Source organism: Strix uralensis, chromosome 19 (assembly GCF_047716275.1).
Source record: "Strix uralensis isolate ZFMK-TIS-50842 chromosome 19, bStrUra1, whole genome shotgun sequence".
Classification (NCBI taxonomy): Eukaryota; Metazoa; Chordata; class Aves; order Strigiformes; family Strigidae; genus Strix; species Strix uralensis.
Window position 1 is genome coordinate 12,922,367 of NC_133990.1, and position 17,825 is coordinate 12,940,191.

Here is a 17,825-nt window from a genome sequence, read left to right on the forward strand (position 1 = left end):
TTAAGGATCTTTTTCAACATAAATGATTCTATGATTCTATGTAGTCTTTGCTTTTCTGGGTTTTGCAAGCTATGGACAAATGATACCCAAATAGTCCAATACTTGCAGGCAAAACATAGCATAATTGGACAGAACTTAATAGTCATCCTCCTGAATTCCACGACTAGACATCCTTTACAACTGTATTTTAGCAGAACCCCAGTACAGTAAGATGAAGTAGCTTCAAACACTTCAAATAACAGACAGTATCAAACTAACTGTTGTCAAAAAGACACGAGTCAGACTTCTGCAGATACAGCATGTTTGAGATCTATCTCAGATAACATATATACCAAAAGAATTTATTACTGCTAGCAGTTTTGCTGTAAGAATGCGTAAGGACACTTCAGTAGAGACAACTGTTCTCACTTTTTGAAAATACTGATCTCTGATCAGATCAGTGCACAGAGGCTGCTTATGCGATAGACACACTAACATACCTGCCTTTTACATCAATTATATCTACATGTTATTTCAAGGATTTTATTGACCCATGAAAGTCAACTTAGCATATATTTACATGGAGAGGAAATACCACAGACTTAAACCCAGGCACTGGTGACCATACCAAAAGATGGATCAGGAATTAGAAGATTAGCTCTGCCTTTCCGGCTGTGAGGCAGCACTTTATCTTCATTGTCAAGGCAGCAAGTTTACCACTTCAGTAACTGAATTATTTTTCAGAAGCTGTTAAAATGCTGTAATCAAACTGTCAAGCTGAATTAATGAGAGGCCTTTGCTGACGCTTAAAGAGCAGTTCAGAAGAATGATTATGTGGTGGTGAAGAAATGTGCACTTCACAAACAGTTGTGATATCAGAGTGTATCATCCAGCAAGCCAGTGCCACCTGTTTGTCATCATCTTCCTACTAAAGGTTGTAGCCCTTTATAGTTGCTAATGGAGCTGTTCATGTAAATATTTTTTAACCTGCCAGTAAAATGAACAGGGTTAAACATTTGAAAATAGCAGATCTTTGCTACCCAGCTTATCCAGTAATGTTGGAACAGAAGCGAGTATCTGTCCACAACTTCCTACTCAATATAGTTGTCCATTTTATGGCTCATAAATTGTTGACTAGTTTATTCCTTGCTTCTAGCATTTGTGTGCTTCCCAACCAGGTTGTACAGAAGGAGCTGGACTCTATCCTGCTTCATGCAAAGCCTCCAGAAATTTTAAATTTCAGTTTTTAGTCCCAGTTCTGCTGTATACATCAGGGAGCCAGTCTGGGTTCAAAGAACTTTCACTTGACACCTAACCATTTTTCTGACAAACTGCTTAAGAGACAAAATACTGCCTCAAGATCAGGTTCTGCCTTCAGCTTTTATCATAGAATGGTTTTCTTCTGTTCTCCCCAAAACCCATCTGACGTACCAAAGTATAAGCATTAAATGAAGAACTCACTTTCAGTGATGGAGGTGTAACCTCCAGTCCACTTAAGACTCCGCAGATTGTGACCCTTCCTGCCACATCTGTGGGTCAAGTAGTTATTTACCCCAATAGTAAGAAGTCTCAGTTATTCAGAAGTTTAGATATGCAGTTATCAGTCATGTATATGTAACTTGGTGATTGCTACAATCGGTAAGAAACTTGGTCTTATTTCCCTGTTGGATTAGCACACTTGGGAACCAGCATCAAACAGAATCCATGCTTCCTATGGACACAGTTCCATTTCACATAGTTCAAACTGCAAATTTCCCAATTTTTTTGGACAAACGCACCCAGATTTATTTTGGAGAGGGGGAAAAAAAAAATCTACTACTGGACAAGATACGTATCCAACTCTATTGCCATTTCCCTAGTGTTGGACCATCAATTATCACACGTCTCTAACATTTTGTGCCAGTTGAGAAATTGCAAGACTAGCAAACCAAAATCTGTAAGTACAAAAATCCCTACACATTGTCCAGGTCACTGAGCCATTTATACACTATACACTAAGGAAGGAAAAAGCAAAACAACCACCAAAAAGCCACTACACAGGAGCTGCACTTGCACACGATGTTGTTGGTATCAGCCTGAAATGTCAGACCTTTTCTCTTCTCCCCATTTGGCACTAACTTTGTAACAGTAATCTAGCCACACAGGAGAAAAATATTGACTGGCTCTACCCCCAAATAACATTTCTAGTGTGTTATTTTTGATCAGCTAGAAATTCATGGGTTTGGTTAGCTCTTTAGCACACTATGTTTACACTGCACCGTTAATTACCTTGTGTTTAAACACCAGTTGCCATGTTGTGCTAATGCAGTGCTAATTACCTGAAACAGATGAAGTTTACTTGCACACACCAAATGTACTGAAAAAAGATTTTACTGCTTACTGAACAAGCAAGATTTTTTTTTTTTTACATCATGATTAACTAGTTAACACAGAAAGGAAGGAAATTCCTGATTAGCCAATATTTGCCTACCCTTAAACATATTACTATACCATGAATTATGTCTTATAAAAGCACATTCTTAAATCAGCACTATCAACAGGGCCACAGCAGAATATTACCATAATCCAACTGCTTGCAATTTGGCATCCTCAGCCCATGACTTACAAGATAAGTCTGTAGTATCCAATGCCTTCAACATCTGGTCCAACTGATATTTCAGTTGAGGGGACTGGTTTGCAGGAACAACCATTTCTACCTGGGTAAAGAGTAGTTTTTGGCCGCCTTCTATCTTGCTGGAACTTTATAAATCAACCCTGTTTATAGGGTGGTTTTGCTACAAGGCAGTTCATGCTTTTCCCAAGCACAGGCGTATCTTGTATCAAATTTTCAAACAATTGGTACATTAAAAACCAGTGTACAACACAGGAGAAATACCGTCATGCTATTTACTTGAGAGCACGTGTGTTTTGGCCAACAGCAGGTATTTCATTACAGGCATTCTGACTATCAATTGGGATTGCAACAGTAGCACTCTCTCAACATTATTCCAAACTTTTAACAATTCTAACCTCTCTCAGCACACCAGATACCCTACTGAGAATAATCTTCCATATCCTGTGTCGTGGGGGAGAAATTTTCCCCTGCTCTGGGCAGGCCCATGTTTCCAATCATTCCTGAGCACAATTTCTCTTTTTTATTGCACAGGATTTGGGGTTATTTCTCAAGTAGATGTTGAGAAGCTTTTCCATAGCTAATACCACAATAACATCCCTGACTTCTACCACTACTGACAGCTCTTTCACTAGGTGTTCGGTTTTAATAACAAAGATATTTCATCAGGTTCTTGAACCATACATTTTTACCCCTTAAATCATTCTAACAGATTCACCACTTCTGATTTCCAGCCATGTTTTCCTCACTCCTTGCTTCCCCTTTTTTCCTATTCCTTAACTCCTCTCTCAGCTGTTTTAAGACCTGGCATTTCCATTTGAAGGGGCACAATTCTGAACCAACTGTTTGCAGATTACAACAATATTTGCAGAAACAGGTTTTCACTGATCCTTCTTTTGAAAGCCACCCTGTCCCCACGTTCTCTGGCTGCCTCTTTAGTGTTTGGGGGTTTTTTTTCTGTTGTTGACTCTGAATATGTAAGGTATCAGTTTTATTTATGTGGCAGGCAGGCAGGCCTCAATAATAATCTTACATCCTCAGGCTTCAAATTATTCAAAACATGAATTTTTACCTGGAAGGGAAGGAGGCTGCTTGGAAAATAATTCCCTTCCCCCAAAGGTTTCAACTTTGGATGCTTTTGCGGAGTGAAATGAGAGAGCTGCCAACCAATGACTGTCACTTCTACTTCTTATGCTAAGCCACTGCACCCCCATCACCCACATAACAGCAGTTTATAATCCTCACCTACAGGCGCTGCTTTTAAGGCACTACAACAACAGGGAACAGCAAGCCAGGCAAACAGTGCATGCACACTGCCTGGGAACAGAAAATATTTCTTGCCCAGCCCTTTCCTACCAAGCAGCGAGGCAGCACAGTGCAGGAGCTGAGGATGCTTTTTTACCCAGATGACAACACGTCTCCACCACACCGTGATGCACCTGCTGACAAACAGGGACACCCAGAGAGAGGCCAGGTGTTGGGCAGCACTGGGTCAAGTTAGGCCATGACACCTCTTATAAGTGTTGCTACAGTAACATGTGCTCTTACCTATGCCAGGAATGACTAATTGGGAGTGATTATAGAAACAGCCAAGCACCCAAGCAATCTGTCCTTTTGCACAACATCACAAACAGCCTTCTCCAGAACCGGCAAACCCTCTTCCTTCTCCATGCAGTGGAAAAACACACACCCCACCCTTCTTCAGCTTAGCCTCAGAAATCACCTACTTCACAGCACCAGGAAAACACATGGTGCACTGAAGTGCCTATTTTAAACAATCATACTGTCAACTTTATAGATAAAACAAAGCAATTATTTTCACATAAACAATTTAGAAAGTGATTCAACCAACACACAAAGCAGTGAACTAAGAACTGACTTAAAAAACAGGTCAAAGTTGCGTACACCATGCTTAGCTCAATTTAGGCACACTTACTAATTGAGTAAGGGATATTCAGTAGAGCAATTCAATGTTTTTTGTAATCATTCAGTTGGAGAAACAGGACAGATTGGGTAACTAAATTCACACATATTGCAACAGTCAACTATTCCAATCACACTGCTATTACTTAATGTAACATCTACAAAGGGGGAAAGGGTATGCTATATTAGTAAAACGCTTTCATAAAAATCTGCAGCAAGATTCAAAACTTGTCAGAGTATTTTCCCTGCTTGTTGCTACTAAACACAGACCAAAAAAAAAGCATTTTCCACAAAACAGAAATTCCTTTCCTGTTAAGTCAAGTCTTACAGGTTATTAAAAAGCACTGTAATACTTTCCCCTGTATCTGCCAGTTGCGTCAGAAGAACAAGCGCTAAATGATATTTAGGAAGCCACTAATTTGATTATTGATAATGCCACAATTTGACTTCATGCAGATTGCCATCACTGTTCAAAGGAAAAGATGTTTCTAACTGGTTACATCTCTGCTTTCCCCAATAATCCTTCTGTGCCATCACTCTTTCCAACAGGCACCTCCTGCTTTGGCACACTGTCATCCTCTAGACTGGGGAAAAAAACAGTTGTTCTTCAGGTCTGGTGGGGCTCATTTTTATTATTTTGGGTTACTCAATAGTCATTTCCAAGTGTCAGACTGAAGACAGCTATATGAGTCATACCCTAAATCTATCCTCCATTTGGTAGGAAGTAGAAGTAGTGTATTTGGTTTAGATATCTTTGCAATATCTATGTGGTGTCACAGAAGAGCTACAGAAGATCTTACACAGACAGGACCACCCTAACGCATTAAGCCCTGCTCCCAAACCAGACTAGAAGCATGCTAAATTATTCTCTGTTTGGGAATACCTGCACAAGCCAATGTGATCTGAAATTCATATTTGCTCTCAGAAATTATAAATTCCACTTGATTTACTAGAGACTCAGTATCTTCCTTTCAACACCGAGAGATACGGGAGGACTGTTGCTATTCTTCTATTTATTTAAAATATAACAGAGATCTTGGCATCAGACAAAATTCCTTCTCCAAAGAGCTACAAGTCTTAATTTCAGGTCCTTCAAAACAAAGCACACTATTAGTGATCCTTATCATTTACAGTCTTTATTTAAGTGGTTTGAAATAATTGGAAGTTTACATCTCCAATAATCCGTTACCGCTACTTTGCCACAGAAGTAGTCTAGAAATCCAGTTCCCATTTAGCCCAGAATGACCTCACTGAAGCAGAGACCACAGCTACTGGGACATTATCTGTCACGTAAATTTCATCTCATTCATCAGATTTATACCGTAAAAGACAAAAAAGCATACAAAAACCAAATTTCAACATCCCTTCCTATCCCCATTCAGATTTCTAATTATGACAAATTACATTCCCCTGGCATCTCCACGAGTTAATGTATTCCATGGTTAACATCTATTATTCCTTTTACATCCACTAGTCATTACTTTTAAATGAACTACATAGAGAGCATTAGTAATTACTGTCACACAATAGCCCTGTGAAATCTTTGTGTCAGGGATCTAGTTACCCAGCCTGAAGATACTTTAAAGCTCACTTTCCAACAGGAGTAAGAAGGAAGCTTTGCTTCACCTTTCAAGTTCACGCAACTGGATTTGAGATACAGAGCAGGGAAAAGGAGGAACAAAACCCCAATAAAACCAGTTTTAAATCTAAGCACAGAAATGAAAAATTTTATATCAGTATCAAGTACTATTAAAAGAATGTAGTCCAATGTGGTCGACAGAAGTCAACACTAGGATCACAGCCAAAGCAGATGATGCCACCCACTATGGACTAGAATATACACACACAGACCTTCCACAGCACATACCTCTAACAGAGGTCAACCAGGTTATCACAACTAAGTTGGTTAACAGCTAAAATACCTCCATCAGGAGTTCTCTGAGCCTCATTCAAAAATAAATTTTATTTCTGTGCAAATGATTTTAAGGGAAGAATAATCCAAGTTAAATAACCAGCATTTAGGTACACTTAGGGCTACTTCAACGAAAGATCTTAGAAGTATAATCTCATTGACAATACTTTAAAATCTTGCCTAATGAAAACTATAAACCTATCAGAGATAAATAAGAAGGGTTGTTTAGTGAAGTCTAGGACAGAAAGGTCAAGTAAATTGCAATGGCAAATAAGGAGTCTTCAAAACTACCGGATTTTTTTTTTTTTTTTTTTTTTTTGAAGACAGGCACCGCTAATAAGGTCCTTAATACAAGCTTCTATTTACAATGCTTCAAAAATAATCAAATAAAAATTGTTTAATGTTAGCTAAGCGAGTCTATTCTGTATTAACATTTTCCCCAAAGATCTAAGAAAGGTCAGCTACCACATTAATGATTAACCTTCTATCGGTGAAGGCAGAGAAACTATTCTTTCCTATTCTTCTTCCATGACACATCACTTACACCAAAAACTTCGTAAAGCTGCACTACAGTTTAATTTTGACAAACACAAAAAGCTAAGCAGTTAAAGGATGTCCAGAAACTCAGAAAAATCTAACTTCTCCCTATTTAATTTTTTTCTGAAGACTAAAGTGAAGCATTATTTATAAGAAATTGAACATTTCCCCTAACAGAAGAAATAAAAGAAGTTAGATCTTAAAACAAAACATGCAATAACTCACAGAAGAACAGTAAACAATGGGTAGAGAAGAATCACTTTATTTTGCTACATATTGTGACATTTATCCTTTTAAAAACAAGAACATATAGAAACACAGAAGCACTAGGAGCTTTCTGCAAAAAGAAGGAATCACTGTTGCAGGACAGGGTCCTCATCCCTCTGGCCCGTAACCTGAAGGTCATGTTCACAGAACAATGCCTCTCTTCTGGACTTCAGAAGCAAGGCAGTGTCCCAAAACAACTCGATTCCCACAAAGCAATATGCATCAGCACTAGATTAAGAACAGGGCAGCAGCAAATCTGCTAAAGCGCGAGACAGAAAACTAGCAAAGCACGCCTCTGGTACTTAGCGCAGCACTTTCGAGCTGCCAGAGCTGGGAGCTGAAGCCTGTCAACACTGAGGCAAGAAGGACTTCTGCAGTTCAACAAACCTGATGTCATGCCTAGACAGAGGTTGCTGCCTTGCCATCGTATCAGCGCAGAACTCTTCAGTTGCTACAGGTCAGATTTTATTTTGCAACAGAACTGATACTCTGAAATTCAAAGGAGAAGCTGGAAGAGGTATGGAGTGAGTATTGGCAACGTTAGCTACAAGTTGAGCCCAGAAACTGGTTCTTAATGTGCAGCTCTTCAAGAGCTCAATATCAGCACAACCTCTGCTGTTTGTTTCCCAAACAACTGCAATACTACTGGTGAAGCTCCCCAATACTCCGAGTATTATACATGTTAGTAAAGCACTGTGAAAAGAACCTTTGTAACAGCAAAAAGTTGCTTTTATCTTACAGTCAACTCAAACTATAATTATGTCTTTTCAGATTACTCACACACTTTCACTAACATATTCTTCTGCTCTTTGCAGTAAATTCAAACTGCACCAGAGTGTAATTTCATGAGAGAACGTTTACTCCCTCTTGGCACAATGAGAATAAAAAGTCTAGCACATCATACTTTCTCCATTCACATGTTCTCCTCCTATGCACTACTTTATTCTTGTTTCTTTATCACTCATACTTGCAAGCAACAAGTACCATCTTTTCTTTCCAAAACCCTCATGAAACAGTTCAAAGGGACCTTTTACTAGTTCCCTAATTCCCACAACAGAACAAAACAACAAAACAACCACCAAATCCCCCCTCTCCTCCTACGTCACAGATTTTGGAGATTTAGTCATTTCCTGTATCATATATTGCTGTCTTTAAAAAGTATGTTCAAATACTTATTTTTCCAGGTAACAAGTCACTGGCATCAAAATTTTCCCAAAACCTAATTTGGTCTTGAGTGAGAAATGTCCCAGAACAACAAAGGCTTACCAACCTAGATCTGAAATAAATACATTTAAACCAGAGCATACTCACAGAAAGAGGTAAACTTCTGTCACAGTCAAAAGCCAGTTTTTTTCCACTTTCTTCTAAAACTGCTATACTACCTGACTGAAGCACTCTCTTCAGAGTCACCCTGACAAGCCAAATGGGAGTAAAAAACCCACTGGTCCGTTAGCAATCCTGAGCAATAAATATGCAACTGCTGCTTTTGTTCTCTTCTAAAACAGAAGAGAGACTAAATCAGAATTTGCTGGTGCTGTAGAAGTTCAGCATCTCAACAGAAACTGCTTTATTATTAGAGAAATAAAACATCAGAAGTTTAAACATTAAAAATTACATCCTATTGAGAAGGTAAATGGTGAGGTAGAATATAAAACTATGCAACACTGTAACTCTCTCCCTCTTGATCTCAGTGGAAAAAAAAAAGTCAACTCCTCATTAATCTGATGAAAGATTATCTAAAACCTCTGCGGATTAGTCCACAGTTGAAAATGCTGTCCGCATCACTGATTAAATTAAAGGTCACTATAAAATCTTTACGGGAAATTCTGAGTGACTTATAGAAAAACATGTTTCCAAAACGAAGTAAATTAAGATGCCTTCAATCCTAGATTTAAAAGGCCTTATCAAAATTGTATTACAGGCTCATTTTTCCCCAACAATTCAAATGCACATCAATAGGTAAAAATGCCTACAAGTGAGTGTTCAAGGACTTTACATTTACATTCATTTCACTAACAGAAAGTCAGTCAATATTCACAGCAACTGCAAAGTTAGAACAACCATCATACACCTTCATATGAAAACAGCAGAAATATTAAAAATGAATGTTTGTCCATGTGACGCTAAACACAGATACACTGATGAGCAGCACCAATTAATAATTCAAACTCTAGGTCTCCATATAAAATGTAGTTATGAAAGATCATTAAAAAAAGGAATGGAATCTACAGATTTACAAACCATACCCCATAGGTATCTAAACTGATTATTTTTTTTCCAGTGGATTTTTAATGATTCATCAAATCTCATCTTTCCTATGCACAACCTTCATTTTGATTTCATGTTCTGCAGAGGATTAGCATGCAAGGTGCTTTAAGGCTTTTTTACCTGACAGGCCAAAACATATACACAATCATGGTTTCTTTATGTCTCAGAGATGTTTTCAAAATTAGAGAAGGGGGTATTCTCTGGTTTAACTAAACAAGACTAAAGCATTTAATACTTATTTAGGTTTGGATAAGCATACATCCCTAAAGCAGCAAGGTAATAACTCTTAAAGAGCTACAGAACCATGATAGACCAGTGATGCTACATATGCCAGAAAGGCACAATGGCAGAGCAGGAGGAAGGCAGGGGGTGGTGGGCAGTGCGGGAATGTCTCCACTCAACCTCTCACAGACCCACTCAAGTGGAGTATCTTTGCAACACTTCACGCACTCAGTGAGCCCTCTTCTCTACCAGCAAAGTCCTCACAACTTCATATATACAAGTGTCAGCAGGACTTCTTGCCACGCATTGCCACGCACCTGTGAATGTGTCTTTGCACGTGTATTGGGAATGGATGGGTCAATATGCTTCAGCTAAAAGGAACATCTATGTTGTCATCTACAGAAGGTTACTCACTTACACAGACGTCTGCTGGGTTTTTACCAAGGTAGCTTTAGCCAGAAACAGCACGCTATCTCCAGCTCTTCCAATACAGCCAGGTCACTGCTGTTGCCTTTGCAACCACTCTAGACCCTCTGAGAAGTGCAAGAAATACAGAATTTCCTATAGAAATGTAGATGACTCCACATGCCTAAAACCTTGGCATGCCCCAGGCACAATGCAGTCATCATCTGAGGATTATCTAGTTTCTGATCTTTCTCATCCTCCAGCTCTGGTGGTACCTTTCCAACTTTTGGATCCCCAGGCAGTTGGCAACAAAACGAAACAAGAACAACTCATCAAAGCAAGGCTACTTTCAGAAAGCTTAAATTGTCTGTGGGAAGGAGGGCTACATCTGCATTTAATACAAATAAAAAAGTATTCATACTTAACTAGAAAGGTAGTTGTACTTAACAAGTGAAAATTAATTAACCTAAAGTACCTGAAGATACATAGCAAGCTATCATTATTAACATAGGGAACTACTGTTAGAGGGCATGTTGATTACATTTATTTCCTTGCATCTCATCTACCCAAGCAAAGCAAAAACTGTCTTTGATAAATGCCGAAAATGCATTCCAGATAGAATAGAACAGGATTTTTCAGAAGTTTTTGCAGGCATAATCCCCAGAAGGTCCAAAGGACAAAAAAGCTTAGGAAAAGGTCAATAAATAGGACTTCATAACATGCAAGTCTTCTCAGATTTGCATGTGATGAGTTTGAGAAGTGGTGGGACAAAAGTAATTCAAAATTAATTCAACCCAGAAGTCAGACTGTTCTGCAAGGTTTCTTAAAAAAATTGTTCCTAGCAGTTAGAGAGGCAGTCTTGCCCATAGCTCTGTGCCAACATTTCACACTACCTGAAAACTGCAAAGGCAAGAAACATAAATCAGCACCACGTGAACAAAAAAGCTCTTCATGATCTTATTTTGGAAGGAAATGGCTTATGGACCAGACTTCCAGACTTCTCCGAAACCCCTGAGCAGGAAATCATGTTATTTTGAGTTGCAGTATTATTAGGAGGGTAAGAAAAATTTTGCTTTGACTTATGTTACTGAAGAGTAGTGTTCACACAGCACTTGGAACAAATAAGATCATACAGAATCACGACCTTCTTAAAATGGCAACAGCAAAGACTGAGAACCAAGTTAAAGCAGCTGAAGAATCACACAACCCATCTTATTCTAGCAACAGGTGCACAGAGATCCTATACTAACAACAGCTTCTATGCTTTAAACTCCTTTAACTTCTAATTCATAGAAGGATCCATAGAAAGTTAACAAAATGTAACGTCAACTCTGAAGAAACCTTTTCCTAAGAATAGCAGCAAAACAAAATGTCAAACTCAGAATTGGTGAGTACCAGACATCTCTCTCTGCTTAAGGCAACGTTCATCTCATTTCATTCAGATTTATGTTCAACTCAAATACCTACAAACTAAAATGCAAAAGTTCAGCAGCACCGTAGCTTTCCAACTAGAGGACACTGTGCAGAGTGGTGAGGACAGGACAACATCCAAGATACCAAAATTTTAAAGACTGAAATGGAACCTAGATGGCTCCTAACAACCTGAATTTCTCCCGTGCTAAAGACAAAGTTTTTGGTTTGGGTTTTGTTTTGGTTTTGTTGTTTGTTTTTTTATAAGCAAAACCAACACAAAACCAAACACACAACACAAACACCTCAAAGAGCAAAGATATTAAGTGAGGCTCAACTAAAAACATTAGGACAGACAACCCAGACTTTCCCAGCTTCTCAACTAGGAACACATAAGGGGTCTTTGGGCTTTTTCAGACTGTCAAAAAGGTTCTAGATCCTTCCAACTGCCATACACATTTCCACTGTAGTCTCTCAAAGATTAATTTTGCATTGAAGAGTGGCTTAAGCATTTTATGATTAAAAATACTGGACTATGAGAGAGAAGACACAAGAAAGCCCACTCAAGTGTGCAAGGCTGAAGCAACTATAAAATTCCTAGTCATTCTATTACAGTACAGTAAAATATTTTACAAAATCCACAGAAGTATTAAGGCAAAAGAAGTAGAAGTATGTGGCAAAAGCAACCACATGTATGTTTCCATTTAAATATGCATTTTTTTATTTTTCACACAGTATTTGTAACTCTAAATATTTCAAGGTGTAAACTTACTAATTGACAGATGTTGGCAAGCATCTTCCCCAGACTTTGTTACCCAGAACATGAAAGAGGTCCCTGCCAAAGACAGTCACTACTAAAATCAGAGCTACTAGCTTGATTCGCATTCCCCTCCATTTCTTGGATTAGACACAGAAGAGAGCAATAGTTAATGGATCAGTTTAATATATTAAAGTTTTCTGGTGGTTTGGTTTGGGTTGGTTTTTTTTTTTCTTTTCCTTTTTTCCCCAAGAGTGATTGAGGTAACTCCTATTTCTAAAAGCATTTTAATTGCAACATATGATAGGTCAATTACAGATTGCCTGACCTTAACAGCTGCTTTACAGGCTTGACTCTTATTGAAATCAACTGAGTCAGAAAATGATGAGCACCTCCCAGAACATATTTTTCTAATCCTAATTACTAAGAAACCATAGCAGGTAGATACATGAAAGAAAAACAACTTTGCTAGCAATCTGAATTAACAGGATCATTTTACATAGAAGTAAATATAAAGACACCATATTTCTCATAAGGAAAATCAGTATACTGTGATACCAAAGTGAGGTCCTTACACATCTTATAGCCCTTTTGTTCACACCTTAAGCAACAAGAATATGAGGGGATCCTTCCTACTCTGTTTTTCTCTCTCAAAACGTGGGTACTGTTAACACACCTAAAAAGCTAATCTGACATGTGAATACTCTCAAAAAAATGTAAACAAAATAAGATTGGGAAGAACACAGTGCTCTCCTTTTCTTCAGCAGCATGGATCTACCCCAACACGGTCTTTTCCTGTGTGAATGAGGCCACAAACATGGAATTAAAAACCTCTCTAAAAGGTTTAAGCTAGTTAACAGTTTTCTGAACTTTTCAGCACTCTTTGAAAAATGTTCTCACTGCCTCTGGTGAAAAGTAGTTTCCAAAGATCAATAATGCAGGAAGCAACACAGACAGCCATTACTCATTCTCTCTCAGCTCAGAAAGCAATTATTTGTTCCTATATGGTATAATTCACTCATATAGCATGCAAACACAGACACAGGTCCTTATCTTAGTGGAAGGTAGACCTCAGGTAGACTAGTATGATGGGACAACATCTGTAAATTAAATCATTCCTCCAGGCCTCATTATTTCAGAGATGCACATACCAAATTCTGATCGGCTACATATGGAGGTGTAAAACAGGCACACAGATCTCACTTTTGCAAACATTAATCAACGTAGTTGTCTCCAGGAATTTCATCTGACAACCCCACAGGCTGAAAACAAAAAGGTCAGAAAGTGGGTGTCTCGTGGCAATACATACCCCAATTCCACAATTGCCTGCTGAATTCACAGCACAATATGAAGAAGAGAGGTTAAAAAAGAACTTTTTTTAATGAATTTTTAAGAATCACCCCAGTTCTACTTTAAATTCAAGTAGTATCCATGCACACTCTCTACTGGCATTCTCCTTTACTTCCCTGTAAAAAAGGGCTAAAATCTTCCCTCTCTCATCCTATATTTGCTATTCAATAATCAGGTATTATCAGTGTTATGTTTGTCCAGCAAATGCCTTCAGCACTATAAAAGTTTCTACTACTGCAGACAGAAATAATGTCTATAGCCTCAACTACTTGATAAAACAGGTAAGAACGAATGCATGCCATTGTATGTAGGTTACATTTCGTGCATGCACATGCTCAGAAAGGGAAGTGTCATTAAAGTAGCTTCAGGGAAATGAATTTTAGGTCATCAATTTTAAGGTCTTGATTTGCTGGGAGATAAAAGAACAGCAAAAGCCACCAGATGGATTCAAAAGGGCAAAGGGAAGCAACTGTCTTTGAGCCATATCCTGCCTTGTTCAATTACAGTATTATGCAGGCAATTCTAATTTCAGGCATATGGCAATGTTCTATATACATGCTTAATAAATCCACCATGCATTTGTTTATCAAATAGAGACAAGCATCCATATAAGCTCTGAATTACATGTTAATAAGGTTTTGAGTACACACATACTCCCTCATACATCACCATGCATCAGGGGTGCGGCTGTTCAGTGAGGCTTTTAATTGCTGAGAGAGGTCAAGTCAGAGAAGCCAAGCATGGGTGGCAGCTACAGTTGTCCTCCAGGATAAGGTGACAAAACTGTGATGACTGAAGTGTGAGGAAGCTGCACCCATCCCTAAGGAGCTGTCTCTGCCATGCTATATATAATGGAGGCTTTAGAGACAAGATTGGTTGCTTTTTTGGGAAAACTGAAAAAAACAGTGCAAGTGGCAACCCAGACATGGGATGGAAATCTTTTCACCTCGCATTCATCACCACACTGCGAGACAAGCTCCTCTCTCTCAAATCACGGAACAGCCTCCACACCCCCTCAAAAGTTCTCCTGAACTCCATGAAGGAATCAGAAGTGTGATCCTAACAGACAATGCCTTCTTTAACAGCGTGAGATCTGAATGGATCACACAACTCAGCATTTATTTGGCTTGTGGTATTGGAGGAGAACACCTGACAAGCCACTGCTCACCCCATACCATGTTGTGACTAGAAAGAAATTGCAGGACAGTCAACCCACAGCAGTTGTCATTGGTAAATACACCACTTAAGGCATCTGGATGCAAGAAGCAGATTTTAAAAAAAACATATCCTGAGAAAGTAAAGTACTAAAACAACAGCCATGGTGCAGCACAGCCATTTACTCACTTTTATCGTTTTAATTGTGAAGTTTTAACTTGATAAAAAGAATAAATATCTAGCTAGAATTTTTTAAATCTGACCAATAAAAATGAAACTGAAAAGTCGTCCCAACTCATCAGAAAAGCAAGGGTTCATAAAATCTGTTCAATAATCCAAAATACCAATCCACATCTCAAAGCCGCATGACAAAATAAGTGGAGATCCATACAACCAAATATTTATGCTCTTAAATACAACACACCTCTAAATTAATCTTTTCAGACACTCTCAGAGTTTTCTACAACTGCTAGGCACAGATCTTCAGCCTGTCTGTAACCTCTAGACAGTGTTAAGGCATCTTGGAAAACTCAGCCTGTTGTCATAAAGGGGATGATAACTGGAATTACAAAACAGGAGATAGTTTGCATACACAGCTGGTCCTTTCTCCATCCACATCTCTTGTTATTCATTAAAATAACATATAAATAGAGTAGTAGCAAATTTTTAAATTTTTTTTTCGCATAAAAATACTTTTGCAAAGTTGTCATGCATTTGTTCAGAAGGTTTATTAAAGACCTGGCAAAGCCTTTATTAACTAGCACATTTTTGAGTTGACAGACATTTAAGATTACCTCCCCCTTAATTCTTCCCCCTTCTCCCAATTAATTGGTTTAATACTTCGAGTCAAGTTGAACAGGAAAAAGTGTGAAAGCGGTTAGATAAAAAGAACTACTACTGAGAAGGTCTTACAAAGATAAGCCTTATCAAACTTCACAGCAGCTACAAACAAGAGAAGAAACGTATGGGTCACTTTCATTTACTACCAAAATACATTTATTTATGCGTTCAACCCCAAACATTACACAAGAGTATTAGGAAAGAAAGTGAATCCCCTCTGGGCAACAGAAATGACAGATACATATTAAGCAAGTAGGACAGAAATACCCAGCTTGGACGGCATCCAGAGCAGAAATCTTCACCTTGCATTGCCCGCTGTGGGGCAGGGAGACAGGAAGAAGAGGTGGGAGGTGACCAACGGGCAGAAGCAGGGGGTATGGGAATTCTATGGGAATTCTGTGACTCAGTTGTGAGAGTATCATTCCCGGCCTCAGCTAGAGGATGCTCTTCGAAACCTGGCTGAGCTCCCCACAGGCAGGTTCTCCATACTCAGAAGTTTCAGAAGAGAAGGTAATACAACATACTGCAACTAGAAGCCAGGAGACCAAGACAGCCGAACTTAGATGACAACTTTCACTGTCTGCTGTTAGTATCATATGTTAAGCAATATTTCTTAACCAAGATACCACAATCACAAGAGTGTGAGCATGACTATCTCCCTTCCTTTCAAAGGAGCCTTATTCTTTGAGTCTGTCTGGGCTCATAAATGAGACATTTTTATTTCCTCAGTCTTAATCCCAACTTCCAGTGAAACAAAATTATTTTTGCAGCTATTTAATTTCAGATCAGAACTTCAATGCAGTTCATGACAGGTATCTACATTTCAGTCCTCTGCTTTGAAATTCGCAGTATCAAATGATATAGTAGCTTGGTTTGTGCTTATATTTTTGCAATAGAAGTAGACACAAAACACATGAAATCCAGAGTAAGATCTAAAGTCTTAACAGCTCTCAGTCCTCTGCATAAGCTACTAAAACCCAATACAGCAATTTTTCAGACTCAAACAGATCCTTTAGAAGAGCACACCTACTCCTGAATATGCATTTTCATACTCTTTTTCAAGAGATCCTTGAGAGCTTGACTATCCCATCTTCTCACAGCTTTAGGACAATCCTGCATTGACAGGATAAGTGGCCCAGGACATGCAATACATTCACCAGCACTAAGGGACATTCTTCTGCAATGCTCCTGTCATCCAACACCAGTGGGGTCAGAGAGCATAACAGTTTATAAACCACAGAGACACTAGGTAATGAATATTAAAGCCCAGTTCATACAACAATTCATTTGTGCTAGCCTCCTGGCCTTTATGGAAAAACACCACTGTTTACTATGTTTTATTGATCTTCTGTTATCCTTTGTCCATCAGTCGTCTTGTCTTTTAGAACACTAACTTAACTACTGTGCTATAAATTGATTTGGACTTTGCACAGCAGAATAACACACCTTGCTGTTTGGAAAGGAGAGAGTTAAAACAAATAGGAGAGAAAGACAATGAACAGAGAGCTAGGAATTCTGAGAAGCAGGAAGGCAAGACAGGCAAGATCAGAGAATAAACCCTTTTTTTACCATTATATTCTCATGTCTCTGCAACGACAGTAACCGTCGGCTTTGTCAGAGACAACAATTCTGAGTACCCAGAGAATAAAGATGACTGGTAAATAACTTGACACCTTAGAATCTCTCTTCTCACAGGGGGTGAAGCAGGAAGAAAAGACACCTGCAAAACTTACAGAGATTACTGCACACTGCAGATATTTCAGCCACTCTAACCTACTCTTGTCAAAACTTGCTCCTCGGCTTCCTCTCTCCCAGGATTTCCAACAGAGGCAGGACTGGCCTTGGCTAACGAGGGAAGTTTTTAAGCAGCTCCTCTCAGATGCCTTAATTGAGCAATTTCAACTTAAGGCACTTGCTTTTTATTTTCCAGATCTGGTCATCACTCCATTAAAGGAAATGGTGATACTTCTGGTAATCAGGTCTTAAAAGGGATACCTCCATAGCCCTGGGGATCCAAAATAATTTGTTACTGTAACAGCACTGCTCCACGGCAAGAAACTACAGAGAAAGCAGACAGCACAGGAACAAATATAGGCAAATACTACATTACAGGACTAGTCTGATTGCAAGTCTTACACTACATTGGGCATATTGTTACTATGCTTGCCAAAGAGAGGGAATTTTGCTCT

General features: G+C 38.8%; 1 protein-coding gene across 8 annotated transcripts in view; it reads right to left on the minus strand.

Moving 5' to 3' along the window:
• Positions 1–17,825, minus strand: part of TEX2 (testis expressed 2) — a 65,299-nt gene that overhangs the window by 32,513 nt on the left and 14,961 nt on the right. Inside the window, exon 1 of one of the 8 annotated variants that reach the window (XM_074889167.1) lies at positions 13,443–13,521. The exons of 5 other annotated variants lie outside the window; for them this stretch is intronic. In XM_074889167.1, coding sequence (XP_074745268.1) covers positions 13,443–13,506 — 64 coding nt within the window. In that variant the 5' untranslated portion in view covers positions 13,507–13,521. Of the gene's footprint in view, positions 1–2,584; positions 2,685–12,306; positions 12,374–13,442; positions 13,522–17,825 lie in introns of those variants that run through there. 2 more of the 8 variants (XM_074889168.1, XM_074889165.1) reach the window with 2 other exon arrangements.